Source organism: Nuphar pumila, chromosome 5 (assembly GCF_984573655.1).
Source record: "Nuphar pumila chromosome 5, dmNupPumi1.hap1.1, whole genome shotgun sequence".
In the NCBI taxonomy this organism is placed as follows: domain Eukaryota; kingdom Viridiplantae; phylum Streptophyta; class Magnoliopsida; order Nymphaeales; family Nymphaeaceae; genus Nuphar; species Nuphar pumila.
In genome coordinates, this window is record NC_143253.1 from 43,052,522 (window position 1) to 43,076,702 (window position 24,181).

At 34.2% G+C, this 24,181-nt stretch overlaps 1 protein-coding gene across 1 annotated transcript; it reads right to left on the minus strand.

Annotated features, from left to right (window-relative positions):
* Nucleotides 1-8,456: 8,456 nt before the first annotated feature.
* On the minus strand, nt 8,457-23,397 carry LOC149837463 (nucleobase-ascorbate transporter 6-like). Its single transcript, XM_090006058.1, has 15 exons — nt 23,257-23,397; nt 22,759-23,014; nt 21,790-21,887; nt 21,522-21,698; nt 21,332-21,432; nt 21,162-21,237; nt 20,906-20,965; nt 20,472-20,656; nt 19,795-19,891; nt 19,523-19,609; nt 19,194-19,252; nt 19,024-19,115; nt 9,291-9,368; nt 9,011-9,171; nt 8,457-8,914 (listed from the first exon to the last, which is right to left on the minus strand). The coding sequence occupies exons 2-15, from the start codon at nt 22,871-22,873 to the stop codon at nt 8,696-8,698; spliced, it is 1,605 nt and encodes a 534-aa protein (XP_089862184.1). The 5' UTR covers nt 22,874-23,014; nt 23,257-23,397; the 3' UTR covers nt 8,457-8,695.
* Nucleotides 23,398-24,181: the final 784 nt, after the last annotated feature.

A 24,181-nucleotide genomic window follows, 5' to 3' on the forward strand; every position in this document is an offset into this window, starting at 1 on the left:
GTGACCATGGAGGAGAATTTGATAATGAACTTTTTATAAATTTCTATAACTTGCATGGCATTTCTCATAACTTTTTTCTTTCCTAGGGTTGCACCTCAAAATGGTGTAGTAAAAAGAAAGAATAGAACCCTTCAAGAATCTACCAGAACAATGCTTCAACATAATAATCTTGCCAAATACTTCTAGGCTGAAGTTGTAAATACTGCATGCTATATCTTAAATAGAGTTCTGATTAGACCTTTATCAAATAAAACTCCCTATGAAATACTCTATGACAGAACTCCAAGAATAGACTATTTTAAAGTTTTTGGCTGTAAATGCTTTATCCTGAATACTAAAGATAGTCTTGATAAATTTGATGTTAAATCTGCTGAAGGCACATTCTTAGGATATTCAAGTCATAGTAAAGCATATAGAGTTTTCAATAAAAGTACTAACTCTATTGAAGAAACCCTGCATGTTAGCTTCGATGAATCTATTGGTCAATCTGTTCTTAATGATATTAATGATGATGACTTTATAAGTACAGATTTTTCTATAGATAATATAGGAAAGTCTAATGAAGATGGTCAACAAAGAACATTTGCTGAAATTAAAGATCATCCTCAGAAGTAGATATTGGGAGACCTAACCAAAGGGGTTCAAACAAGGGCTCAGCTGGAACGTATTGCAAATATGACTTTCATCTCTCAATTAGAACCTAAAAGGATTGATGAAGCCATTATAGATGAGTTTTGGATGCTTATAATGACTGAAGAACTAAATCAGTTTCAAAGAAATGATGTATGGGATCTTGTACCTAAACCAAAAGATCATCAAATCATTGGGACAAGGTGGATCTTCATAAACAAGCTAGATGAATCAAGTAATGTAGTTAGGAACAAGACAAGGCTTGTGACTCAAGGATACAATCAGAAGGAGGGTATTGACTTTGATGAAACTTTTGCTCTTGTTGCTAGACTTGAATCCATAAGAATGTTTTTAGCTTATGCAAGTTATATGGATTTTAAGTTATATCAAATGGATGTCAAAAGTGCTTTTCTAAATGGATTTATAAATGAAGAAATTTATGTAAAACAACATTCAGGTTTTGAAAATGAATCATTTTTAGATCATGTATTTAAACTAAAACGTACTCTATATGGTTTAAAACAAGCATCACATGCGTGGTACGATCGTCTTAAGACATTTCTTTTAAAAACTAGTTTTTTAACAGGAAAAGCATATTCAACTTTATTTATAAAAGTAGTGGATGCTCATACCTAAATCGTTCAAATATATGTGGACGATATCATCTTTGGATCTACTAATGACAGTCTTTGTCAAGAATTTTCTAAGTCTATACAGAAAGAGTTTGAGATGAATATGATGGGAGAACTCACATACTTTCTTGGACTGCACATAAAGCAAACTAATGATGGAATGTTCATCAATCAGTCAAAATATGCAAATGAGCTTCTGAAGAGGTTCAATATGAACTCATCAACTTCAAAGAACACACCTATTAGTATATCTACCACATTGGACAAAGATAAAGATGGTAAAACTGTAGATTCAAAAATGTACTAAGGTATGATTAGATAACTACTATATTTAATTGTTAGTCGTCCAGATATCATGTTCAGTGTATGTTTGTGTGCTAGATTTCAATCTAATTCTAAAGAATCATATCTAAAAGTTGTAAAAAGAATTATGAGATACTTAAAAGGAATAACCCGTTTTGGATTATTTTATTCAAAATCATCTAATTTTGACTTAATATCTTACAGTGATGTTGATTTTGCTGGTAGTAAACTTGTCAAAAAGAGTACAAGTGAAACCTGTCATTTGCTAGGACATCTACTAGTCTCTTGGTTCAATAAAAAACAAAACGGTGTATCGTTATCAACTACTGAAGCAGAATATATAGCTGCAAGTCTGGCATGGACTCAAGTAATCTTGATGAAACAAACTTTAAATGATTTTGGATTAAAATACAAAAATACTACTATATTTTGTGATAATACAAGTATAATAAATCTTTCAAAAAATCCTATATTGCACTCTCGTATAAAGCATATCCAAATTAGACATCATTTTCTACGTGATTAAGTTCTTAATAATATAATTAAACTTGAATTTGTGCCTACAAACCATCAATTAGCAGGTATTTTTACTAAACCACTGAAAAACGAGGATTTTGTATACATTAGACGAGAATTAGGTATTTGTAAACTAAGTGATTTATAAATTGTCATTAACTTGTTTAAATCCACTTAATCTAATTTGTGTCTAATCGTGATATAGTAAATTCATCCTACAGGAGTTTACATTTTTTATTGCTTTGTCATATATGCAAATTATTATGTTTGTGTCATATTTTTGTTAAATATTAAAATATAGTTTCACTATTATGTATTTAATTCAATATTTCTTTTATGACATCTCATTCTTCACGCCACTTTTGGCTTCTCTATTAAATACTAATTGAGTTTGACAAATGGGCATGTCAAATCTTCATCACTTGATCACAACATGACATAATTACTTTATGTCACTTCTTCCTTCACGCCTACTTATAGTCCTTCATTCATTATTTCAATGCATCATTGATCTTTATATATATATATATATATATATATATATATATATATATATATATATATATATATATATCAACCCTTTATGTCATAAATGGCTTGACATTTATTGATTGGACCTTATGTCATTTTTTCTTTCCACTCTCACACGTGAATTGGGTTGTCATTCTCTCTTTTCACATTGTCGCAAAACAATGGCTTGCCCAATGTTAATTTGAAATCTCATATTTCAACTCAAGTTGTCATTATCTCTTTATCGATTTTTTCATCACTCAAGTTGCACTCTCTTTCAAAAACTTGATATGACCATACATTCATACCATTCACAAGTTGCATTCTTTTTATTTAAAGATATATTTCTCTATGCTATGCAATAATTCAACATCCTCTATTTAAAGAGTTGTTGCACATGGCTTTTTATCAAATGAAAAATCCTTGTTACTCTCATTCCTTTCAAGTTTTTTTGTCAAGGTTCAAGTTCGTTACTCTACCAATTTCCTCTCTAGTCTCTCACCATGGCCTCCTCATCAAAATCGTATGATAGGCAGTCTTCTCAACATACATTGAATGAAGAAGTGGATATGGTGGACGCATCTCAACTTCGCTACCCCGACCTACTTCAATATTATCACTACGTTAGTTCTCTTCCAATTCAACCTGGCAAACTCATACATTTTGAAGACTTTACCTTTTTTGACTTAGAAACCACTTTGCAAGACTTTGTCTATGTTTTAGGATCTTCAAATGAGTCAACGTATTATTCAGAACTCATCAAACTATTTTATACAAATATGACTATTGATTGAGAACATAAGTGCATTTCTTCTTTGGTTCGAGGTCAAGTTATCTCCTTTAATGTAAATTTATTGGCAACCATGTTGAACCTCCCTGCCTACGGCATAAACCTAGGTAACATAGTACCAATCAATCGTATTGTGTGTGATAAGATTCTATGCTCGACTTTGTCAACAAAATTTTCTTGGCATACACAGAACTTAAAACCACATTCGAGACTTCTTTCATAAATCCTATTTTACAATATTTTTCCAAAACCAAGTATAATGGGATTTGTGGCAAATGAGATCCCTCTATTAATGTATGCACTATTTAGCTCATTTCTCATAAATTGGGCCTCCATCATTTTCGACAACATGATAAATTTCTGAGGATTTTGTCTACTCCCATTTGGATGCTTTATCACCTCAATTCTCGCCTTTTTTAATATACCACTCAAAGACAAAAAAGCCATCTTTTTTACTGATATCCTTGATGCCTCTTTCATATCTCGAGTGTATGCATCCCAGCAGCCAAATAAAGATGCTGAATATGACAGTTTAGATTCTGACAGCACATCCCAATCCGATATGTTCTCTGTTCTGATGGATGTCCAAACAACACAGGATCTTCTCATATAGAATCAAGTCTCATTAATGGTTGTGTTTCAATCATTGAAGATTGGTCAGGACACTCTTCTCAAGCATCTGCAACCATCATCCCCTTTGGTCTGATCTTTTTATGTAACTTTAAATACTCTTATCTCCTTTTTGTCGATAACAATGGGAGAGAAAAAATTAGGTGCACGTGTGATGTGTACACAACAAACTCTTAACTCTATGTTATGTGTGTCTGTGATACGCACATACTATGATCTACTGCTTGATTATTATTTTCTTTATAAATATCTCTATTTTTATGCATTGCTATTTATCATATTTAATCATCTTGATATATGTGGCATATTGATAGGGGGAGCATATATTGTCATCATAAAAAAGGGGGAGAATATTGAAAAACAATATTTTGATGATGAATATGTGATGTGATATTGATATAATATGATATGCTTATGCTTAACATGATGATATTGAGAAATATTATATTATGACTTGATATGATATGCTTATGCTATGTATCTAACGTATATTTGATGCAAGGTTCTTTCACTAAAGAATAATGAAGACTATGTGATCACGTGCAACATTTGAAGCAATCATACTTGGATTCTGAAGAAAAAGCTTGATTGGCCAAATCTTCATAAAGTCTCTCAAAGATGGAGATGATCGGCTACCTCAAGAATGTTTCTTTCTTCTTAGAGTCATATGTAACAGAACCTTTAAAAATCATGCATAATTCATATTTCTATATGTGTTTTAAAAACCACACATTAAACATATAAGTCATTTATATGCAAAAAGACAAGTTTTTCAAAGTAACCGTTGAGTATGTTTTGAATTATTTCAAAAAGGTTAAATCAAACCTTTTAGAACAATCATTGCACTTCCTATAAGCATTTATGAAAAAGACAACTATTGATAATACATAATAACTCATGATTTCAAAAGCACTTATGAAAAAGATAACTATTGATAAAATATAATAGCTCATGATTTCAAAAGCATTTATGTAAACGACAACTATTAAAAAGCTATAATAGCTCATGATATACGAGCAATTACTCAAGAAATGACAATTTGTAATTTAAGTATTACTCAAGCATTAAGTGTACTTCAAAGCATTTATTCAAGAAATGACGATTTGTAATTTAAGTATTACTCAAGCATTAATTGTACTTCAAAGCATTTATTCAAGAAATGACTATTTATAATTTAAGTATTACTCAAGCATTAATTGTACTTCAAAGTATTTATTCAAGAAATGGTGATTTGTAATTTAAGTATTACCCAAGCATTAATTGTACTTCAAAGCATTTATTCAAGAAATGACTATTTATAATTTAAGTATTACTCAAGCATTAATTGTACTTCAAAGCATTTATTCAACAAATGATAATTTGTAAGAAAAATCATTATTTTAAATACTCAAGCATTTATTGTACTTCAAATCATTTATTTGAGATATGATGATTTGTAGTAAAAGCATTATTTTATAATACACAAACATTTATTGTTTTACAAAATATTTATTTAAGAAATGACAACTTATGAAAAAGTGAAATGGTACACAAATTATTATATTCTAAAGTACATAACTTTTTCATAAAAGAAATGATGTCTTGAAGAGACAAGGTGTCTAATATCAAAAAGTACACTTATTTGAAATAGTGTTTTAAAAAGACACATCTTTTTGTAAACCTATATATACAAACAAAAAGGTATTATACATATATAGACAAGACGCAGCATATTAACAAAAACACAAATTTGTGTTGAAAAAAATCAAAAAGAAAAATTCATTCTCCTGAGTGATTATTCTTACTTGTTGAAAAAGAAAACATTCTAAGTGAATCTTCAAAACTGAGATATTCCAAAAGCGCACTCATCTATTGCATATCATTTTGAAGGTTTTGTAGGAAAAAGTGTGTAATTTTATGTTGTTCAGTATTGATCCTTCTCGGAATTGAGAAGAAGACCTCTACAGGGTTGTCTGTTTGAAGGTGTTGTAGTATTGATCCTTCTCGGAATTGAGATGAAGACCTCTACAGGGTTGTCTGTTTGAAGGTGTTGTAGTATTTATCTTTGGTGGGTTTAACAAGGAGGAAATAGTAGAATACTCAAGTGGTAAAACTTGAGGACTGGATGTAGGTCAGGTGTTTGACCAAACCATTATAAATCTTGTGTTCACTGTGTGGTGCCTATAAATATTTTTTAATTTTCGATCCGTGCTCATATCCACTATTCACCCCTTCTAGTGAAATTTCAACATTCCATATATATATAGTACAACATTCATGAGCTGCTATGAGAGTCTTTTTTAAGTAGATCAAATCGTCAATAAGGTTTGCAAATGTGTGGTGACATTTGCATATATATAGTACGACATTCATGAACTATCATGTGAATCTCTATTAAGTATATCGGATCGTCAAGGTGGTCTACAAATATGTGGTAACATTCACACACACACACACACACACACACACACACATATATATATATATATATATATATATATATATATATATATATATATATATATATATATATATATATATATATATATATATATAGTACAACATTTGCAAGCTACCATGTGAATCTCCTTTAAGTAGATCAAATAATCAAGGAGGTCCACAAATGTATGACAACATTTGCATATATATAATACGACATTAGTGAGTTATCATATGAATCTCCTTTAAGTAGTTCAGAACGTCAAGGAGGTTTGCAAATGTGTGGCGATATTCGCATATATATAGTACAACATTTGTGGCTACCATGCAAATCTTCTTTAAGTAAATCAGATCATCAAGGAGGTATGCAAATGTGTGGTGACATTCTCATGTATATATATTACGATATTCATGAGTTACCATGTGAATCTCCTTTAAGTAAATCAAATCGTGAAAAAAATCTGCAAATGTAAAAGTAACTTATCGTCAAGAAGGTCCGCAAATGTGAACGTTAAAGGTTTTGATTATGAATGTATATATAATGTATAAAATAATTACTGGTTCATTTGTGGACTTGCAACTGAGTTGCGGTTCATGTTCAATTTTTATGACAGATAGTGAATAAAGAAATTTCATGGTAATAGATATTGATATTTAATATTAAAGATGCCAACCCACCATGGGCATACTCAAACTCATTCAAATAACTAATTGTGGAATTTGGGTTTGGGTTCTTGTTTTGTCAAAGAAAAAAATAACTTCCTTGGGTTTGGGTTCTTGTTTTGTCAAAGAAAAAAAATAACTTACGTTGCTAGTGACACGAGGACATTGGCATGGTAGTGAATGAGCCTCAATAGATTTTCATGTGTGAAAGGTAAAAATATCTTAAGTGGGCACGCGATTATGGACATAATAGTGCAAATTGTGAGTCAATTTGTGAGTCATTTAAAAAAAATGCCATTTTGCAAAGACAGTACAGTCATTTTCTATTTTTTTAATGCCTACTTGTTTTAACAATCACGCGGTCAAGCCATATCACATTTGACAAATGACCTGATCTGAATCAACACCCAAACATGCTCTTAAAGTTAAAATAATTTTTTATTGATTTAAAAATTAAAAAATTCCATGTTCATGTGTCTCATTTTTTATTAAAAAATACAGAACTTTCAAGTCGAATCCGAATCTCCCGTTTTGGAGGCCACGAATCATTATGACATAGCTGATATTTTTCCGCAAATGTGTGCATAGTCTAATAGAAATAGACATTTAGATCGTATGTTTTCGACAAATAAATTTGTTTTTCTTTTTTTTTTGAGCTATCGATTCTCACGATCTAAAAAGGAGTGCTCACATGTCATAATCAGAATCCAAGAATTCATTCTTGAATAAAGAATACATCCTAAAAGTTAAATTAATTAATTAAATAAATAAATAAAACAAGAAAAGTGCCGAAAATGCAGTCTGTATGGAAGAGGTCATGAGTTCAATTCGGAAGCAAAAACTGTTCACGGCCAGCGCCACTTGTTTAAGCCGCTGGATAACAATTTATTAAATATTGAGGGGTGCTCCATTTTGACTCCTGTTTAGTAGCCTTTATAATATTAGTCATAATGAAAACTTCATAAAAATGGCTGTACCCCATAACAGCAGCCGAATCCATGTGACGGTTTCCATGCATAACCTACAAACCATTTTATCTGCAGTTTTATCTCGCGGAGGGCTCTATGGTGGCGGCTGTGTGGATGTTCAAGAGATACTAATATGATGGACAGGAGTAAATAACTTTCTAAGTATGAATGTGAGCACCAACAGCAGCTTTATTTCACATTCCAAAAGATATTCTATGAATTTTTCACAGTGCATAAAAGTGACAGAAACCTACAAAGGTACCATTTACTTTATCTTTGGCAATCTACATAAACCTGACTTTTTAATTGTTTTTTAAGCCCCAAATCAGTTTTCTAAAAGCTGGAAGTTGAACAAGAAATTGTCTTAGGCTGCAGAAGGAAAAGCACAGCACCTGAGGAACTAAATATTACATTTCGAGATGCGCATTAAATTGCAATCCTACACCTTTCCAACATATACAAAAAAAATACATATATAACATGAAACAGAGTTCGACAGAAAAGGATTCAGCTAAACTATCAAGGCAGTGCAACAATTTTATGGATGATGCCATTATGCTCGTTTTGCATGCAGAGTCATTGACGGACACGGATCCGTTTACATGACCTTTAACCAGTGAGGAGGCTTCACGCACTTACACTGACGGGAAGAATTTGTTAAGATTGAAAGGCAGTGAGTAGAACTCCTCGCTCCTTGTGTCGGTTTTGAACGACCGGAACCTATCCCACCAATGATGTCCTCTGTCTTTCCTTGTTGTGCTATCCTTTCGATGAAGTGTGTTGTCCAGAAAAAAAGCTATAAGTGCCGCAACAAATGCTTCCGATGAAAATGGGACGTTGATCATATCATTGAACTGCAAAACAGAAGCGGTTTACATTTTCAAGCAAGGACTTAGAAGACATGAGTTTATTCCTTCTCTAAAAACAGTGAAGGACAAGGCTCTGCCTACCCATCTTGCATGCGTATGAACAGGACCATAACCAGCCACTGAAGTGTACTCATTGAAGTACTGAGGCACTGATAACCCCATGAATACAGAAAAACCCAAGATGAAATTTGTTCTAAAACTGTTGAGATTGCAAAACTGAAGGAAGCTAAGCCCGACCGAAGCTGTTTCATGAAAAACCAGTTCACTTATTGATGCATAAAAATTTCAAAATGGGTACAGTAAATTTTTCAGAACCATCATTTTGAGCTATCAAAATGTTTTTACTGTCCACAATACATACCCACATATGCGAAGAACAGGCAATATAGTGCTGCAAAAATTGGTGCTGGGATTGATGCAAAAACAGCTCCAAATTTCCCTGGGAGTCCAGAAGCAAATCAGTAAATTACAAACATTATTCTTGTGTTAATTGAATATAAACAGTAATCTCTATCTTTTCGACCAAAAACAGAGAAACTATCAACTACACCTATAGTCCCATATTAATAAACAGACGAGACACAAAATATTGGAACATTCAATATAAGAAAATTCAGGAAGTCAATTGCAAAGTCTATCTTTCCAAGCTTTTTCCATGTATACCAAGATACAAGAACATAAAAATTCTTAAAACGGTATGTTTACTAATTAGCTTGATTAGCTTCACCAGTTGCATAGTAAAAGAAGAATTTCTAGCATGCTAAATGTCTTTCAGATTTCTAGCAAAATCTAAAAGACAAGGACATATATGAAGACACGCCTACATGAAGGTTGCAGTTAATAACTTGATAATCAGAAGTATGAAGTACTAGAATTGCTAAACATTAGTTGGTGCACTTTCCTCGCTAATGGAATAATTAAAATTACTAAAGAACCGCTGCCATCATAACATTGCACGTGCTGAGGAGAGGATGCTAAACTCTAAGATATGACCAAAGAGTCAGCAGAGTCAACCAACTTGAAAAGATTCAGAAAAGATGCATATCAAGAGTCAGAATCAAGCCAGCACCACATGATATGCACAAGAAATAATTTAAGCAGAATAAGGGATTGAAACCCTTCCAGTCAAAATGCAAGTTAAAATATGCTTAATTTTGATAAGCAATAAATGAGTATTTTTCTGGGCAGTTGGAAAAACCATTTAAGATAACACTTTCATATTTTTCATCACCATGATACATATATCACTGGCATGCATACATACCCAAGTCTGCAAGGTAAGAAACAGTGACAATCAAAGGACTGTCAGATGCACATTTAGCACATGATTCATGGATTCAGATTCCATGAGACGCTATCACCCACCCGGCAAAGAGAGAGAGAGAGAGAGAGAGAGAGAGAGAGAGAGAGAGAGAGAGATGTTCCCTGTCCTTAACCAAAGAGAATGTCCGAAGGAATAGTTGCATACCCATCATGGACCACATTCAGGACGACACCACAAAGAGCATACTAGATCAACAATATACCAGTTGATCACAAGCAATCCAAGAAACAAAATCTTGCTTCGGTGTAACTTAAAATTGGTCTTGACAAATAATAAAAATTTTGGGCAGGAAATAACTTAAGGGTAGAACCAGTGTTATAAGTATTGTACCATATCATACAATATGGTACGATACATATCATTACTTTTTAGAAATATGATACGATACAGACTCGTATCACGATACAAGTGTGTATTGTACCTGTACTGAGTGTACTGTACGATACACCCCCTGTATCGTGTTGTATCATACAATACAAGGTGTATCCTATGATACAGGTGTGGCGCACTTAAAAAAGACCTGAAACTTACTTTTAAAGTTTTGGGTTATAAAGTCCTCTTGAAAGCCGACTTCTCCATTTGTCTAGAGATTATTAGAAGAGAACCCACTCGCCCTAGGAGTCGTGAGATCGATTTGGGGGCTTTTGCTATTTTCTCAAGAGTGCATTTCTATCATTTTTTCACTCAAGAAAGTGGGTTAAGGTAAAATATCTTTATTTTTTTGCTTTTCATTGAGTTTTTTTTGAGGAAGATGGTATCAGAGGATCGGACAAGTGAAAACCGATTAAAAAACAAGTACAACTATTGCCAAATTTCTTTTTTGGGTGGTATTTCTGTTAAATTGTACATATATTTATACCTTTATATATGATATTATATATATATGTATATGTACATATATACTTGTATATATACTTATATATATAATATTATATATATATGTAATAGCGGGAGAGTCAAACTGATTTGACTACTCCCAAGGGCTAGAAGTTCTAGCCGTTGAGAGCAAAGCTCCCACTCTTCTAATGCTCTCTCTCTCTCTCTCTCTCTCTCTCTCTCTCTCTCTCTCTCTCTCTCTCTCTCTCTCTCTCTCTCTCCTTTTAACCTCCACCTCCCCTCGCTTTTTGTATATAAATAAGGGTGTTCTCCCCTTTGTAAAATATACTTTTTAGCACAATCTTTTGATTAAATAAAATATATTTTTTAGCTTGTATTGTATCCCCTTTGTGGGGTTTATGAGTGTATTCTTTTAGAACACTGAGTGTTTCTCTTTTGTGAGTGTTGTGTGTTCTTTAAGAGAACACTTTTGTTATCCACTCAAGTTGAAGATTGGTGGACTTTTGGTTCGTGATTAAAGCCTATTTGTATCTTTACATGGTATCAGAGCTTGGAAGTAATAAAGCTCATTTGAAGACTTTGTTCAAAGTGTTGGTGATCTTGCAAGTATTTAGGTGATCGTGAGATTCATTGGTGAAGTGCCCGGGTTCATTTTCATCTCTTTTTTCTTCTCTCTTTATCTTTTTCTCGTCCTCTCTTAGCCCTTGTAAAAAATGGATGACAATGATCATGTTATCATTAAACCCATAAAACTCAATTATTTCAATTATATAACATGGGCTTCTGATACGAAGCACCTCATATGGGAAAAGAGGTTGTAGGGACTAAAAGATGAAACCCAAGCTAGTTCTCACTAAGGTAGAAGGTGAGAAAGAGGTACCTCTAACCGAAGATGAGAAAACTAAGACTATAAACACTTATAAGAATAAGTGAAAGGAATAGAGGATGGAACATGTCAAGATCATGTCTTGGCTTATTAGTATTGTGGATGTAAAAAAATGTTCAAGTCTTGCCAAATTTGAGCATGCTAACAATGCTTAGGATTATCTTAAGAGAATGTATTTTCTTAAAGATATTGCTCGTATATGCAATGTGCAAAATAGAATTCGGACTATGGTCCAAGGGTATAAAACTATTAGAGAATACTATAATGACCTATTCGAACTTTAAGAAGAATTGGCTCTTCTAGAGCCAAAGTAGAATTGGCCCGAAGATACAGAACTTCGCCAAAAATAAATAGATGCAGAGCATCTTTACTAATTCATTAACGATCTAAGACCGGAATTTGAATTAACAAAGTTTATTCTTCTCCATAAAAGAAAATGGCCCTCTATTGAAGATACTATAGAAGATTTGAGTATGGAAGAAAATAGATTGAAAAAGCATGTAAGCAAAAGTTAAGATGACTCGGTCTTAGCCATTTCTTAACCGAAAAACTATGTTCGTGCATATAAATCACCTCACTATAGAAGACAAGGGAATGACTATGAAAGAAAGAAAATCATTTATTATTTTTGTCATAAACCAGAACACACTAAGCCCCAATATCCAAAACTCAAAGGGACATTTGAAAAGAAGGTTGCTTCAATAAGATCGCCATAAGAGTCAAAGGACAAAGACATTCCAAAATCTCAAGAATCATCTATTGGAAGCATGTCTCTTGCTCAATTAGTTGAAGCTAGGGGTGGCAAAACCTGACATGACCTGCCAACCCACCTCTTAGGCGGGTTCGGGTTTGGCTTAAACTAACCTGTTTAATAAACGAGTCGACCCGCCTAACCCGTTTATTAAACGGGTCAGGTTCGTGTTAGGGGCATGCCAACCTGCCAACCCAGCTGACCCATTTAATAAACGGGTTAGGCGGGTGGGTCAACCCGTTTACTCGAACCCGACCCGCCAACCCGTTTACCCGACCCCGACCCGCCAACCAACCCACCAACCCCCCTGCTAACCCGCCAACCCGTTTACCCGACCCAACCCATTTATTAAGTGGGTTGGCAGGTTGTGTTGGGTTACCCGTTTAATAAATGGGTCGGGTTCATGTTTGCCACAACCGACCCGTTTATTAAACAGGTGGGGTTCGGGTTGAGGTATGCTGACCCACCAACCCGTCGGGTCGACCCGCCAACCCGACCCGATTGCCACCCCTAGTTGAAGCCCTTCAACCTCTTCTTAGATGATCATCTTCCTCAGCTGGTGCTGAGGTATCATCTTATTCGAACTCATGTAAGATTCCTTGGCTTCTTGATTATTGTGCATCTTTTCACATGACCCCAAACAATGATATTTTATCTGAATATTATAGCAACTCAAGTGTCTCAAAAGCTTTTACGACCGATGGGACGCCTCTTGAAATCAAATGAATAGAAAGTTTTGAAAATGATCTTTCAAACTCTAAAAAATTCTTTATTCCAAAAATTAAATGCATTCCTAAATTAAATTTAAATCTCTTATTTATGTCTCAAATATCTAATTATGATTGTAATATTTCCTCTTCAAATGAATGTTTGGTGCAGGATCGTCAGTTAAGGAAGTTGATTGGGCAAGGCCATAGAGAGGTAGATCTCTACTATATGTATTTTTTGGAGAAACCGAAAGATGTTTTTTGTTATAATGTCCAAAAAATATATTTAGAATTGTGGCATAGAAGATTAGGACATCCTAGTGTATCCAAAATCCAATATTTTCCAAGTTTAAAAAAAAAATTATATTAATGATTTCACTTGTGAAGACTGTGTTCTTAAAAAAATGAAAAGACTCCATTTAAGAGTAGAACTATTGTTTGATCTAGACCATTTGAGTTGGTTCATTTGGATGTTTGGGGTCCAATACCAATTGTGTCTAAAGGTGGATATGCATACTATGTTATTTTTGTTGATGACTTTGCTAGATATACTTGAATTTACTTCTTTAAGCATAAATTTGAAGTATTTTTTCATTTTCAAAGCTTTCATAAGATAGTCAAAAATAGATTCGAAAATGACATTTATATACTTCGTACTGATTCAGAGGGATAATTTTTGTCAAATAAATTTAAAAATTATCTTCACTCATGGCATCACATATCAAATATCTTGTCCACACATACCACAACAAAATGACTTAGCTGAGAGAAAACATAGGTACATTATTGAAACCTCAAGGACCTTACTTATTGCTAGCTATGTGACTAAGGTTTTTTGGGCAAAAGTTATCCCGACTGTTGTTTATCTTATAAACAGAATGTCATTTTCTTCTTTGCACAATATCTCACCTATTGAAAAACTCTTTAAACTCTCCCCTGATTATTCAAGATTACGAAATTTTGGTTGCAAATGTTTTATTTTTACCAATAAGAATGACAAATTTTCCCCTAGAGTCATTCTTTGTGCCTTCTTTTGTTATGCCGATAATAAAAAAGGATACATGTGTTATGATTCTAAAAATGTGAAACTATTCATCTTGCAAAATGTTACTTTCTTGGAAGAAGAAAATTTCTTTGATAAGGATCAACCGAAGGAAGTAACCGAGTACTTTTTTTTGGTTGATCTTGTTTCAAAACAAGATGTTGACAACTATGATTGTAAACATGACTTGGAGAACATTATTGAATCTAGCGACTTTAAATCACTTGATGAATTGCCCCACAATGATCAAACGTGTATTCAAAATTTTAAGCGGGGAAATCAAAACCCTCTATGTGCACTTGAAAAAAAAATTAACCTTAATAAAGATGAACTGCAAATTAGGAAATCATCTAGAGTATCAAAAACCCCCATCAAAATTTGTATCATATGATTCATTTTCTTCAAAATATCAAGTGTGCATAGCCCTAATTCACTCATATATAGAACCTCTATCTTACGCTCGGGCCAAAGAACACCCTGAATAGGTTAAAGCTATGAGGGTAGAACTTGAAGCCTTGGAAAAGACTCAAACTTGGTTTATTCAAAATCTTCCACCAGGAAAGAAAACCATAATAGATAGGTATATAAAACAAAAACCAAGAGTAATGTGAAACTCTTGAGCGATATAAAGCTAGGCTTGTTGCAAAGGGATATTTACAAGAACATGGCATTGATTATGAACAAAACATTTGCACCGGTTGCTCGCATGACCACGGTTAGAACTCGTATTACAGTTGCTTCAATTAAAAAATGATCTATATACCAAATAGATGTTAAAAATGTCTTTTTAAATGGAAATCTTCTGGAAGAAGTGTACAGGGAGGCACCCCCTGGTATAAATCTTACTCTAGAAAAGACTCTTCGCGTACAAAAAGCATTATATGGGTTGAAATAGGCACTTAAAGCCTGGTATGATAGATTCAACAAAGTTATGTTTGATATTAGCTTTAGATCTTGCTTGACTGACATCACTTTGTTTATTAAGGATTCTAATGTAGATACTATCATTTTGCTGCTCTATGTAGATGATATGATAATCACTGAATGTGACAAATAGAGAGTTCAACATATTAAAAATATTCTTAAAACTAGTTTTGAAATGACTGATTTGGGTTTTCTATGCTACTTTTTAGGAATAGAAGTTGCTTATTCCCCTAGAAGGTATTTATTATCTCAGTCTAAGTTTGCTTCGGATATTATTCTCAGGTCCGAATATCAAATGATAAGAAGGTTACGCTCCCGAAGTGACAAATGTCAAAATGAGAATAGATGATGGGGAGCTCCTGGATGATCTAATTCCTTACAGACGAGATGGATTGCCATTATGTTCGAGAGGAATATTGTCAAAGAACTATTAATCTGCCTTATGTCGTATCAGAGTACCACTTGGCAAACTTTTTTACCAAACCTCTACTCCTAAGTTTCACTTCCTTTTAGGCAAACTTTCGATTATCTTGTCGTAAATTTGAGGAGTGTTAAATTATACATATATTTATATATATGTAATAGTGGGAGAGTCAAACTGATTTGACTACTCCCAACGGCTAGAACTTTTAAACGTTGGGAGCAAAGCCCCCACTCTTCTAACACTCTCTCTCTCCTTTTAACCTCCACCTCTTCGCTCTTTTTGTATATAAATAGGGGTGTTCTCCCCTTTGTAAAATATACTTTTTGGCACAATCTTTTGATTGAATAAAATATATTTTTTAGCTTGTGGGGTTTGTAAATGTGTTCTTTAAGAACACTTTGTAGTTCCTTTTTGTGAGTGTTGTGTGTTCCTTAAGAAAATACTATTGTTATCCACTCAAATTGAAGATTGGTGGACTTTCGGTTCGTGATTAAAGCCTCTTCGTATCTTTACAATATCTCGATTGAAGCATCATTTAGTTAGGACACAATATTCAAGCATGCACGTCAAGAAAATTGTTGGATGCCGTGAAATGGCAATGCCAACAATTACTTGATGATCCGAGAGAAAAAAGACAAGAAATAGAAATGAATGAGTAAGAAATAAGGTATGTGGAGTCTTGAGAGGATGTGTATTACGAAGATGAGCTCTTCTTATCCTATAACCCTAGCATAAGATCAGAAGTAGAAAGTTCTGAAATGAAGGGAAAATGTATGGTTGGTGCTAGTAGTAGTGTTGTCGCGGGCAAAAAAAAGAAGAGGGAATTCTTCAAGAGGAGATAGAGTTGTTGAATGTTGCTAAGAAATTACTAAATTTATTTATAATCATGCATGGATTTTGAGCTAAATAAGAAAATACACTGGTAGTGTTGAGTTGATTTGTAGTGTTATTACTAGATTTGCTACGAAGTTTTTGACAGTACAAAGTCTAGTAAATAATAGAGTTGCACTAAAAAAATGTTCTCATCAGATGAGTGGAATACATATCCCCATGCACAAAAAATAAAGCCCAGAGAAATTATAGATATTGTATTCAAAAGTGAATTTTGTGATTCATGAGTGAAGTTGAAAATAACTATACATTTAGTGAAGGTTCTTCAATTGGTTGACAGTGAAGACAAACCAGATATAAGTTATCTCAATGACACCATAGATAAGGCAAAAGAGGACATTAGAGATAATTTGAAGTGGAAGAAAAACTTATACATACCCATATAGAACATCATTGATCATAGGCAACTTCACCAACCTCTTCATATTGTACCATATTATTTAAATCGCATATTTAGATACTCCCCTATGTTTAAAATGGACAGGGAAGTCAATAAGAGACTTTTGGATCGCATCGAAAGGTTGAACCCTGATTATAGCATTCAATATCAAATTTATAAAGAAATGGAAACTTATGCTAATGCATTATATGATATGGGGAGACCTACATCGGTGTGAAACTGTGCCACGATGCGTCCAGGTAATTTAATTTTGTCTATTTCAATTTTAATTTCATATTATTATTTAGTTATGATGTTTTATATGATTGTATCTATTATTGTCTTCTTGTTTTTTTTCATACGTAGTGTGTCAGGTTTGAAAGTGATGTTCCAAATTTGAGATCTTTTTTCATTCGCATTCTTAGCCAAACATGTAGCGCAAGTTTATGCGAAAAAAACTGGAGTGTCTTTGAGCAAATCTATACAAAAAGAAGAAATAAATTGGAGCATAAAAAGCTCAATAACCTCATCTACGTTCGCTACAACTTACAACTGAGGCAGAAGTATATAAAATTATAAAGTTTACTCTTCATTTTCATGTGTTTATTTAAAGTTTTTTTATATCATTCAAAACCAACTAATTTTAAGTTTTTCGCGTCATCTTTTTAAGCAAATCGAAAAATTATCGTCAAGAAGGCACAAAGAGCAATTTGATTCCATCAGTTTGGAACATTTTGATGAATTGGATGCATGGGTTGAAAAAGAAGCAGAGACTCTTTTGAATGAAGAGAACATTAAATGGATTAATGTGGAAGGAGAACATGAGGTACATGATGAATACCGCACGTATTTTGAAGACGATGCGGATGTCGGAGGAGGAGAAGGAGAAGATAATGATGATAAAGAAGATGGTTATGATTATTGAGGTTTTATATAATATGTTTTAAAAAAACTTGGTTATTTAACATTGAATTATTCATAAACTTGGTTATTTTGTTTTTGTTTATGTAATATGAAAGTACGAGTCTTGTGGCATGTTCTTAATTGCAAAATATTTAATATTTTGCATTGTTCTTGTGAGATATACATGCAATATTATCTATAATTCTATATTAGTTGATGTTTGATGATGTCTTATGCAACTCATAGAGACATAAAAGCTTCATATGTGATTTTATGGTTGTATTTTGTGCAATTCATCATTGTTTCATTTGATATGATTTTTTTTTATTTTTTAAATTTTTTATTAATTTTTTTCTGTTTTTTTTTATTTTTTGGATTTTTTTATTAAAAAATATGATATTTTACGATATGATACGGTGTTACTTTGGGCCCGACCGATGCGGGTAATGATACGATACTTACAACCTTGTGTAGAACATCTCTTCTTGTATCTTTGGAAAAAAATTTCCAAAGGGCTTAAGCTAATGAAAATTTTATGAAATTTTGCACATTTTTTATTAAAAAAGTTCATGTATCTCTGCCAAAATTACCTGTTCAATTTTCTTGATTTAAATTTCTCCTATTTCTTTTCTTTCCACTTATTTTCCGAAGACTATTTCCCATAGAAGCCAAAGTTAAACAGTACATTTCAATTCCTCCAGGAAAAGCATAGCCCCATTCAACCATAATGTGTGTGTGTGCATGCGTGCATGTCTATGTGTGTGTGCACGTGTGTGTAGTTCCAGATGCAGTGGAACACGTACCAAGAAATCAAGTTAAACAGTACATTTCAAGTCCTCTACGAAAAACATAGTAAAATTCAGGCTCGATGTTTGTATACCCATGAGAGTTGTGTGTGAGCGTGTGCATGTAAGCTTATTGTTCCACACTCCTGTTCCAGATGCAGTTGAACTCATACCGAAAAATAAGAAGATCATCAAGATCAAGTGAATTAGATTATGAAAAAAACTAAGACCAAGAAGCTACCAAGAATAGAAAAGAAAATCATGAATCCTGCTGATATCTGCACAACTCTTCTGCTACCAACACGTGTCAAAGCTAGAAGCCCAGCATTTTCCCTGTACAGACATATAACAGCAAACTGTCAGTTCACATAATAGGAACATTTTCAATTAGACTAAAGTAAAGATTCTTACACTAATACTGCAGATCCATTAGCTGTTCCAAACAGTCCATCCAACAAAATACCAATTCCCTGAAATCAGATCATAACAAATGATGTCATGATTGAACTGTTCAGTTTGAAAAAAAAAACTAAAGAACTATCTGCTGCCTTATGACAAGCAAGGTAGATTTCCCCAAAAATCTTTCTTTCTGTCAGTTCCAGAAATACCCATGGTTTTTGCAAGAGACAGCAGACAATGTGGACATCACTTTAGGCTTTAGCATTCTATTGTGGTGAGCTATGAAACACTGATCAGTTTGTAGCAATTGCATGCCTCGGTGCAACAAAGAACTGAACTACCTGCCAACCAATACCACGACTGAGAATAGAAGGCGGTATGTGAGTGGCACTGGCATATCTTGACACTGCGAAAAACGTGCCTGTAGACTGTAATGACATTGAGAACAGCATGTAAGTGTAAGAACTTCCCCAGAATAGATATTCTTCAAAAAATAAAAAGGATAAAAAACTGTATCTCCAGCAAAGAACATGATCAGATCTACAAAGCTCAAAGAAATAGAGATGAAAGTTGGATTTAAAAAGGCATCAAACAGCATGAGATGCTGCAATACCTCCACAAGAGCAACAAATGATGCCATCATCATGGCAAAAACTTCCCCAGCATCAAAAGTAGGTGCCCCCCATTGAAATGGATATGGAACTCTTATCCTACACAGGACAAGGTCATAGAAATAGTCAGATGAGAACAGAAGCCATCATATGATGTCTCCCACTTAATACATATAGGACTCATAATAAGTAAGCTTATCAAGATCATGCTGTGAATTGAGAAAGATGCAAACCAAATTATCTATACTTGGTATGCAACCATGACAGAGTACAATGGATTAACATGTTCAGGGAACAAGGGGTATCAATCTAGATCTAGAGGTTCAGGGAAGAAGGGACTTCAACCTAGCTCAACAGAGAAACATTAAGTGGAGAATCAAATGCCAGCTATGCAAAAGCAACGGACTTTTTAAGATGTCACTCTATGGTGAAAAGTAGAAATCATATTAGAAAAACCGACATAAAGAGTTGACAACTTGACAGTAAATGGGGGCTAATGGCACCAATAGACATAGCACTTAATTAGGTTGAACTAATAAAAGAATACAGTTATGAAACTAAACTAATAGAAATTTTGTTACTTAGAGACTGCTTGGAAAAGGAAAAAAAAGGCTGATTGAAGTATCCAACAATATGAACATCATAACAGACGCATAAGGGCATTAAATAGCAAACTTACCATGGGGCAGCACCAATCAGACCTGCTCGATCAGTGCGGCAATGAAATTGAGTTTTTGGTGGTGAATGTTTGTAAGCCCCACCTACTGTGAGGAGGTGAGCATAAATCCATACAATGGCAACTGTGAATATAACAGCAAACCTATCGAGAAGTGGCCTTTCTGACCGTATTACATGAGGGATGTACTGCACAAAGGTGTTCAGCAATATTCAGGTTTACTTATTAATGAAATTTACTAGAAAGCATTCATCTTGTACTCCTAGAGATTTTTAATCCTTATGCAAAAATGTCAACTACTTTAAGGATTGACTTTCTACCAATAAAAGGAAACAAGGTCATAAAGCGAAAGCACAAGCAACGAACTCCAAAATTTTTAAGTGGAGCAAAATTCAACAGAACATCTGGAATTGACAACAAGAATGAAAAACGCTTACCTGTGAAAATATCACTAACACAATAAGTGCAGGGAGTCCAATCTCAACGCACTTCGCCACCTAGAGAATCATTATTAGACATGAACTCAAATCAGTGAGGTTTACAGTAGACTTGAACATGAGCACTCAGTTGCACATAATCCATTGCTAGATTGGTCTTATTCCATTTTGTGCATGGATGTAATTAGATGAACTACAGAGATATTAATCTATTTGTTCTAACAAAACTCAGGAAACCAAAATATCAAATGCTTACCCCAGGAAAACCAAACTCAAAAAGCCCAAGTCCAGCTAGAGTTATAAGAGGTACTGCTGAAAGTGGACTAAGAAACCTGAAATAAATTGGAATGCATAAAATCAGTGCTACTAGAAGGATTAGACTGTGCTTTTGAATGTCAATTCCCTGTAGATCAGTAATAAGCATACCTTGTAACATTTCGCCAAAGTCCACTAAAGCCAATAATGATCTGGAGAGTTGACGCAACTATCAAAGCACCTTGTGTTCCCCGCATTGTTCGAATAAATTTCTGCATATGCAACAAGAGGCTTTTAATCACCATGACCACCCAAAAATAACTTCAAATCCAAATATTCTCCAGAAAGAGGGAAAATTTACTTCATGTGGATCCACAATGCCACTATATCGACGAGCTAAAATGATTGAAAGTGTAGGCACAACAAAGGTATATGATCCTCCAATGACAGCAGGCAACCGGCTTCCAAAGAAAGTTTGGAACAGTGTATTCAAGCCAGTAACAAAAAGTAGTGTCTGAATCACCCTCACCTTTTCCTCCTACATACAGTATCAGATAGACGCATAAATCCCAAGCCAACCCAAGAAGCAAAGGACAATTCATTAAAAATTAAAATGAATAATTTCTTACATTTCCTCCTCCCATTTGAGGAACCAGAATAGTGGGTATTATAACAGTTGTACCAAGCATTACCAAATAATGTTGAAAACCAAGCAGAACGGCCTCAGCTGCATTACAAGTTAACCACCATAATCAAGGTTAGAATGAAACTAACTATAAACACCACAGAATTAACATGTTCCTTCAAAAAAAATAGTTTACTAGTCTTCTACAAAGAAAAGGAGGAGCTGAAGAAAATGTAATATGCTTTGGCAGCATCTGTTCTGTGCAGGGGATCTTCTCAAAATAAAGGAATCTTAAGTTCCACATGAATTGCACCATTTCCATTTGATCGAAGCCACGTGCTATTGCACTCAAAATACATAGCACAAAAGAATAGTATTTCTTAACGCAAGTCATAATGAAAATGAGGCATCCAAACAGAGGAGGAAAGGATCAACCTTCCAACACATATATGAGGCATCTAAACAGAAAACGAAAGAAAAGATTAATCTTTCCATATAAGCCATAAGAAATGATCTCTAAACTAAAAGTTCAAGAAGATCCTTGCAATATTCAGCATGTTGAAGACCAATAAATCTGACAAAGAACAACTAAACAATTTCACCGAAACAACACAACTTTGCCCGTATCACTCAGCAAAAGAATGGAGCTCACAGGACATAAGAAGTTAACGTTAAAAAGAAAAGAAAGGACTTCTAGATTTATGTTGTGATTAATAAGATAAATCAAAATTGGTCGTGATCTTAGAAAATTTTTAACTTCTAGTAAAAATTTCCATCTGAACCATTCACAAATGAAAAGGAAATCGATCACATAAAAGGCCACCAACAAAGAAAAAATGAAACTTCACAAGTGGAAAATCCCGCCATTTCAAAAATGATGAAGCTCAGACCAGTCTATTCCACAAATTAACTAAGAATCACACTACTAAAAAGTACAGAAGAGAAAGAAAAAAAGGTTAGGAAAAAAACTTACGCCAAGGAGGAGGGCTGGTGATGCAATAAGCAACCCCAGGAAGTTGTTCCTTCACCGCATGTGGCTGCAACTCATCAGCCTTTGGCTGTGGCGCCGCTCCACCACCACCCGCCATCCAGCACCGACCTTTCTCTCTCTAACCCCCAAACCACCCCAAACTACAGACCGAAATCACATCAAAAAACCATCACCAACTTCGAATCCACACTCGGAGCCACCCACGACAAATTCTTTCCGCCAAAGATCCAACAAAAGACTAAAAAGAAAATAAAAAAAGAAAGAAAAACCCACTAAGAAAACAGCACTACAAACAACAGAGGTAGTAGATTACACACAATCAGAGGGGTGGTAAGAGGTAAAAATAAGCTCAAAAATGTATTAAAATAAAGGAAAAAGGAAAGTAGTCCTTGGAGAAGCAAGCAAAAAGAGCGGCAAGACACCAAAAAACCTCTGTACACAAGGAATCTAACGTTCAGAAGGATCGACAAGAAAACATACCCACAAAATCTTTTCTAAGTTTTCACACTCCGCAATGACATAAAAATTAATCCCCAAAAGGACCACTTATATTGAAAACTAAATTATTTCCTTTTCCCTCCCTCTCTATATACAGGCAAAAAAAAAAAAACAGAGTGGAGCAGCTACAGCGATTTTGCATGAGAAACTATGCCACCTGTCTCGTCTTAAACGCCACTTCGTTTTGTAAAGAAAGGAATAAAGAAAAGGTAAAACTAGGAAAAGTAGTAGCAGTAAAAATTCACCCCCCCCCCCCCGTTCAAAGTATGGCGGTGCTCCTGTCTAAGTTGATTGCAGCGAATGAATCAAACCCACTCATTCTCCAATACCTCCTTGCCGTCTACCGGAGGGCAGTTACAAATCAGAAATATCCAAATGCCACTGTTGTTTATCTTACATGGTGCCACTAGATTGGTAGGTTGTTAGGGAATGTCTTTATTTTGACAAAATGATTATAGTGCCCTTGTCCTTGAGCCCCACCTTTGAGAAATTTGGCACTGTGAAGCTCAACAGTCCAGCACACTCACACATAGGGTTAGAAGCTGAACATTAGCCGAGCCGTGAAAGCTCATCTCCCCATATTCATCACTCGTTTTTCTGATCATGATTGATGCTATTAACATACAAAAACGATTAGGCATGCAAAGCAGTAGGGGAAACGCTTTTAACTTATCCATTTTGTATGATGAGAACATAGATAGAGAATATTGTAATAATTCATTCACAACATTGATGGCTGCTTCATGATCAATATGATCATAAATAATATTTTGCTGTTAACATCATGACTTAATTATGGTGTAGGAATAGAAGTGTCCAATTCGTGGCCGAATTTGAAGTTCATTTTATTTTCAACAAGTGGGGTCTAGTGGGCTCGACTCGACAGGTAGGACTAGTCCGGGTAAGT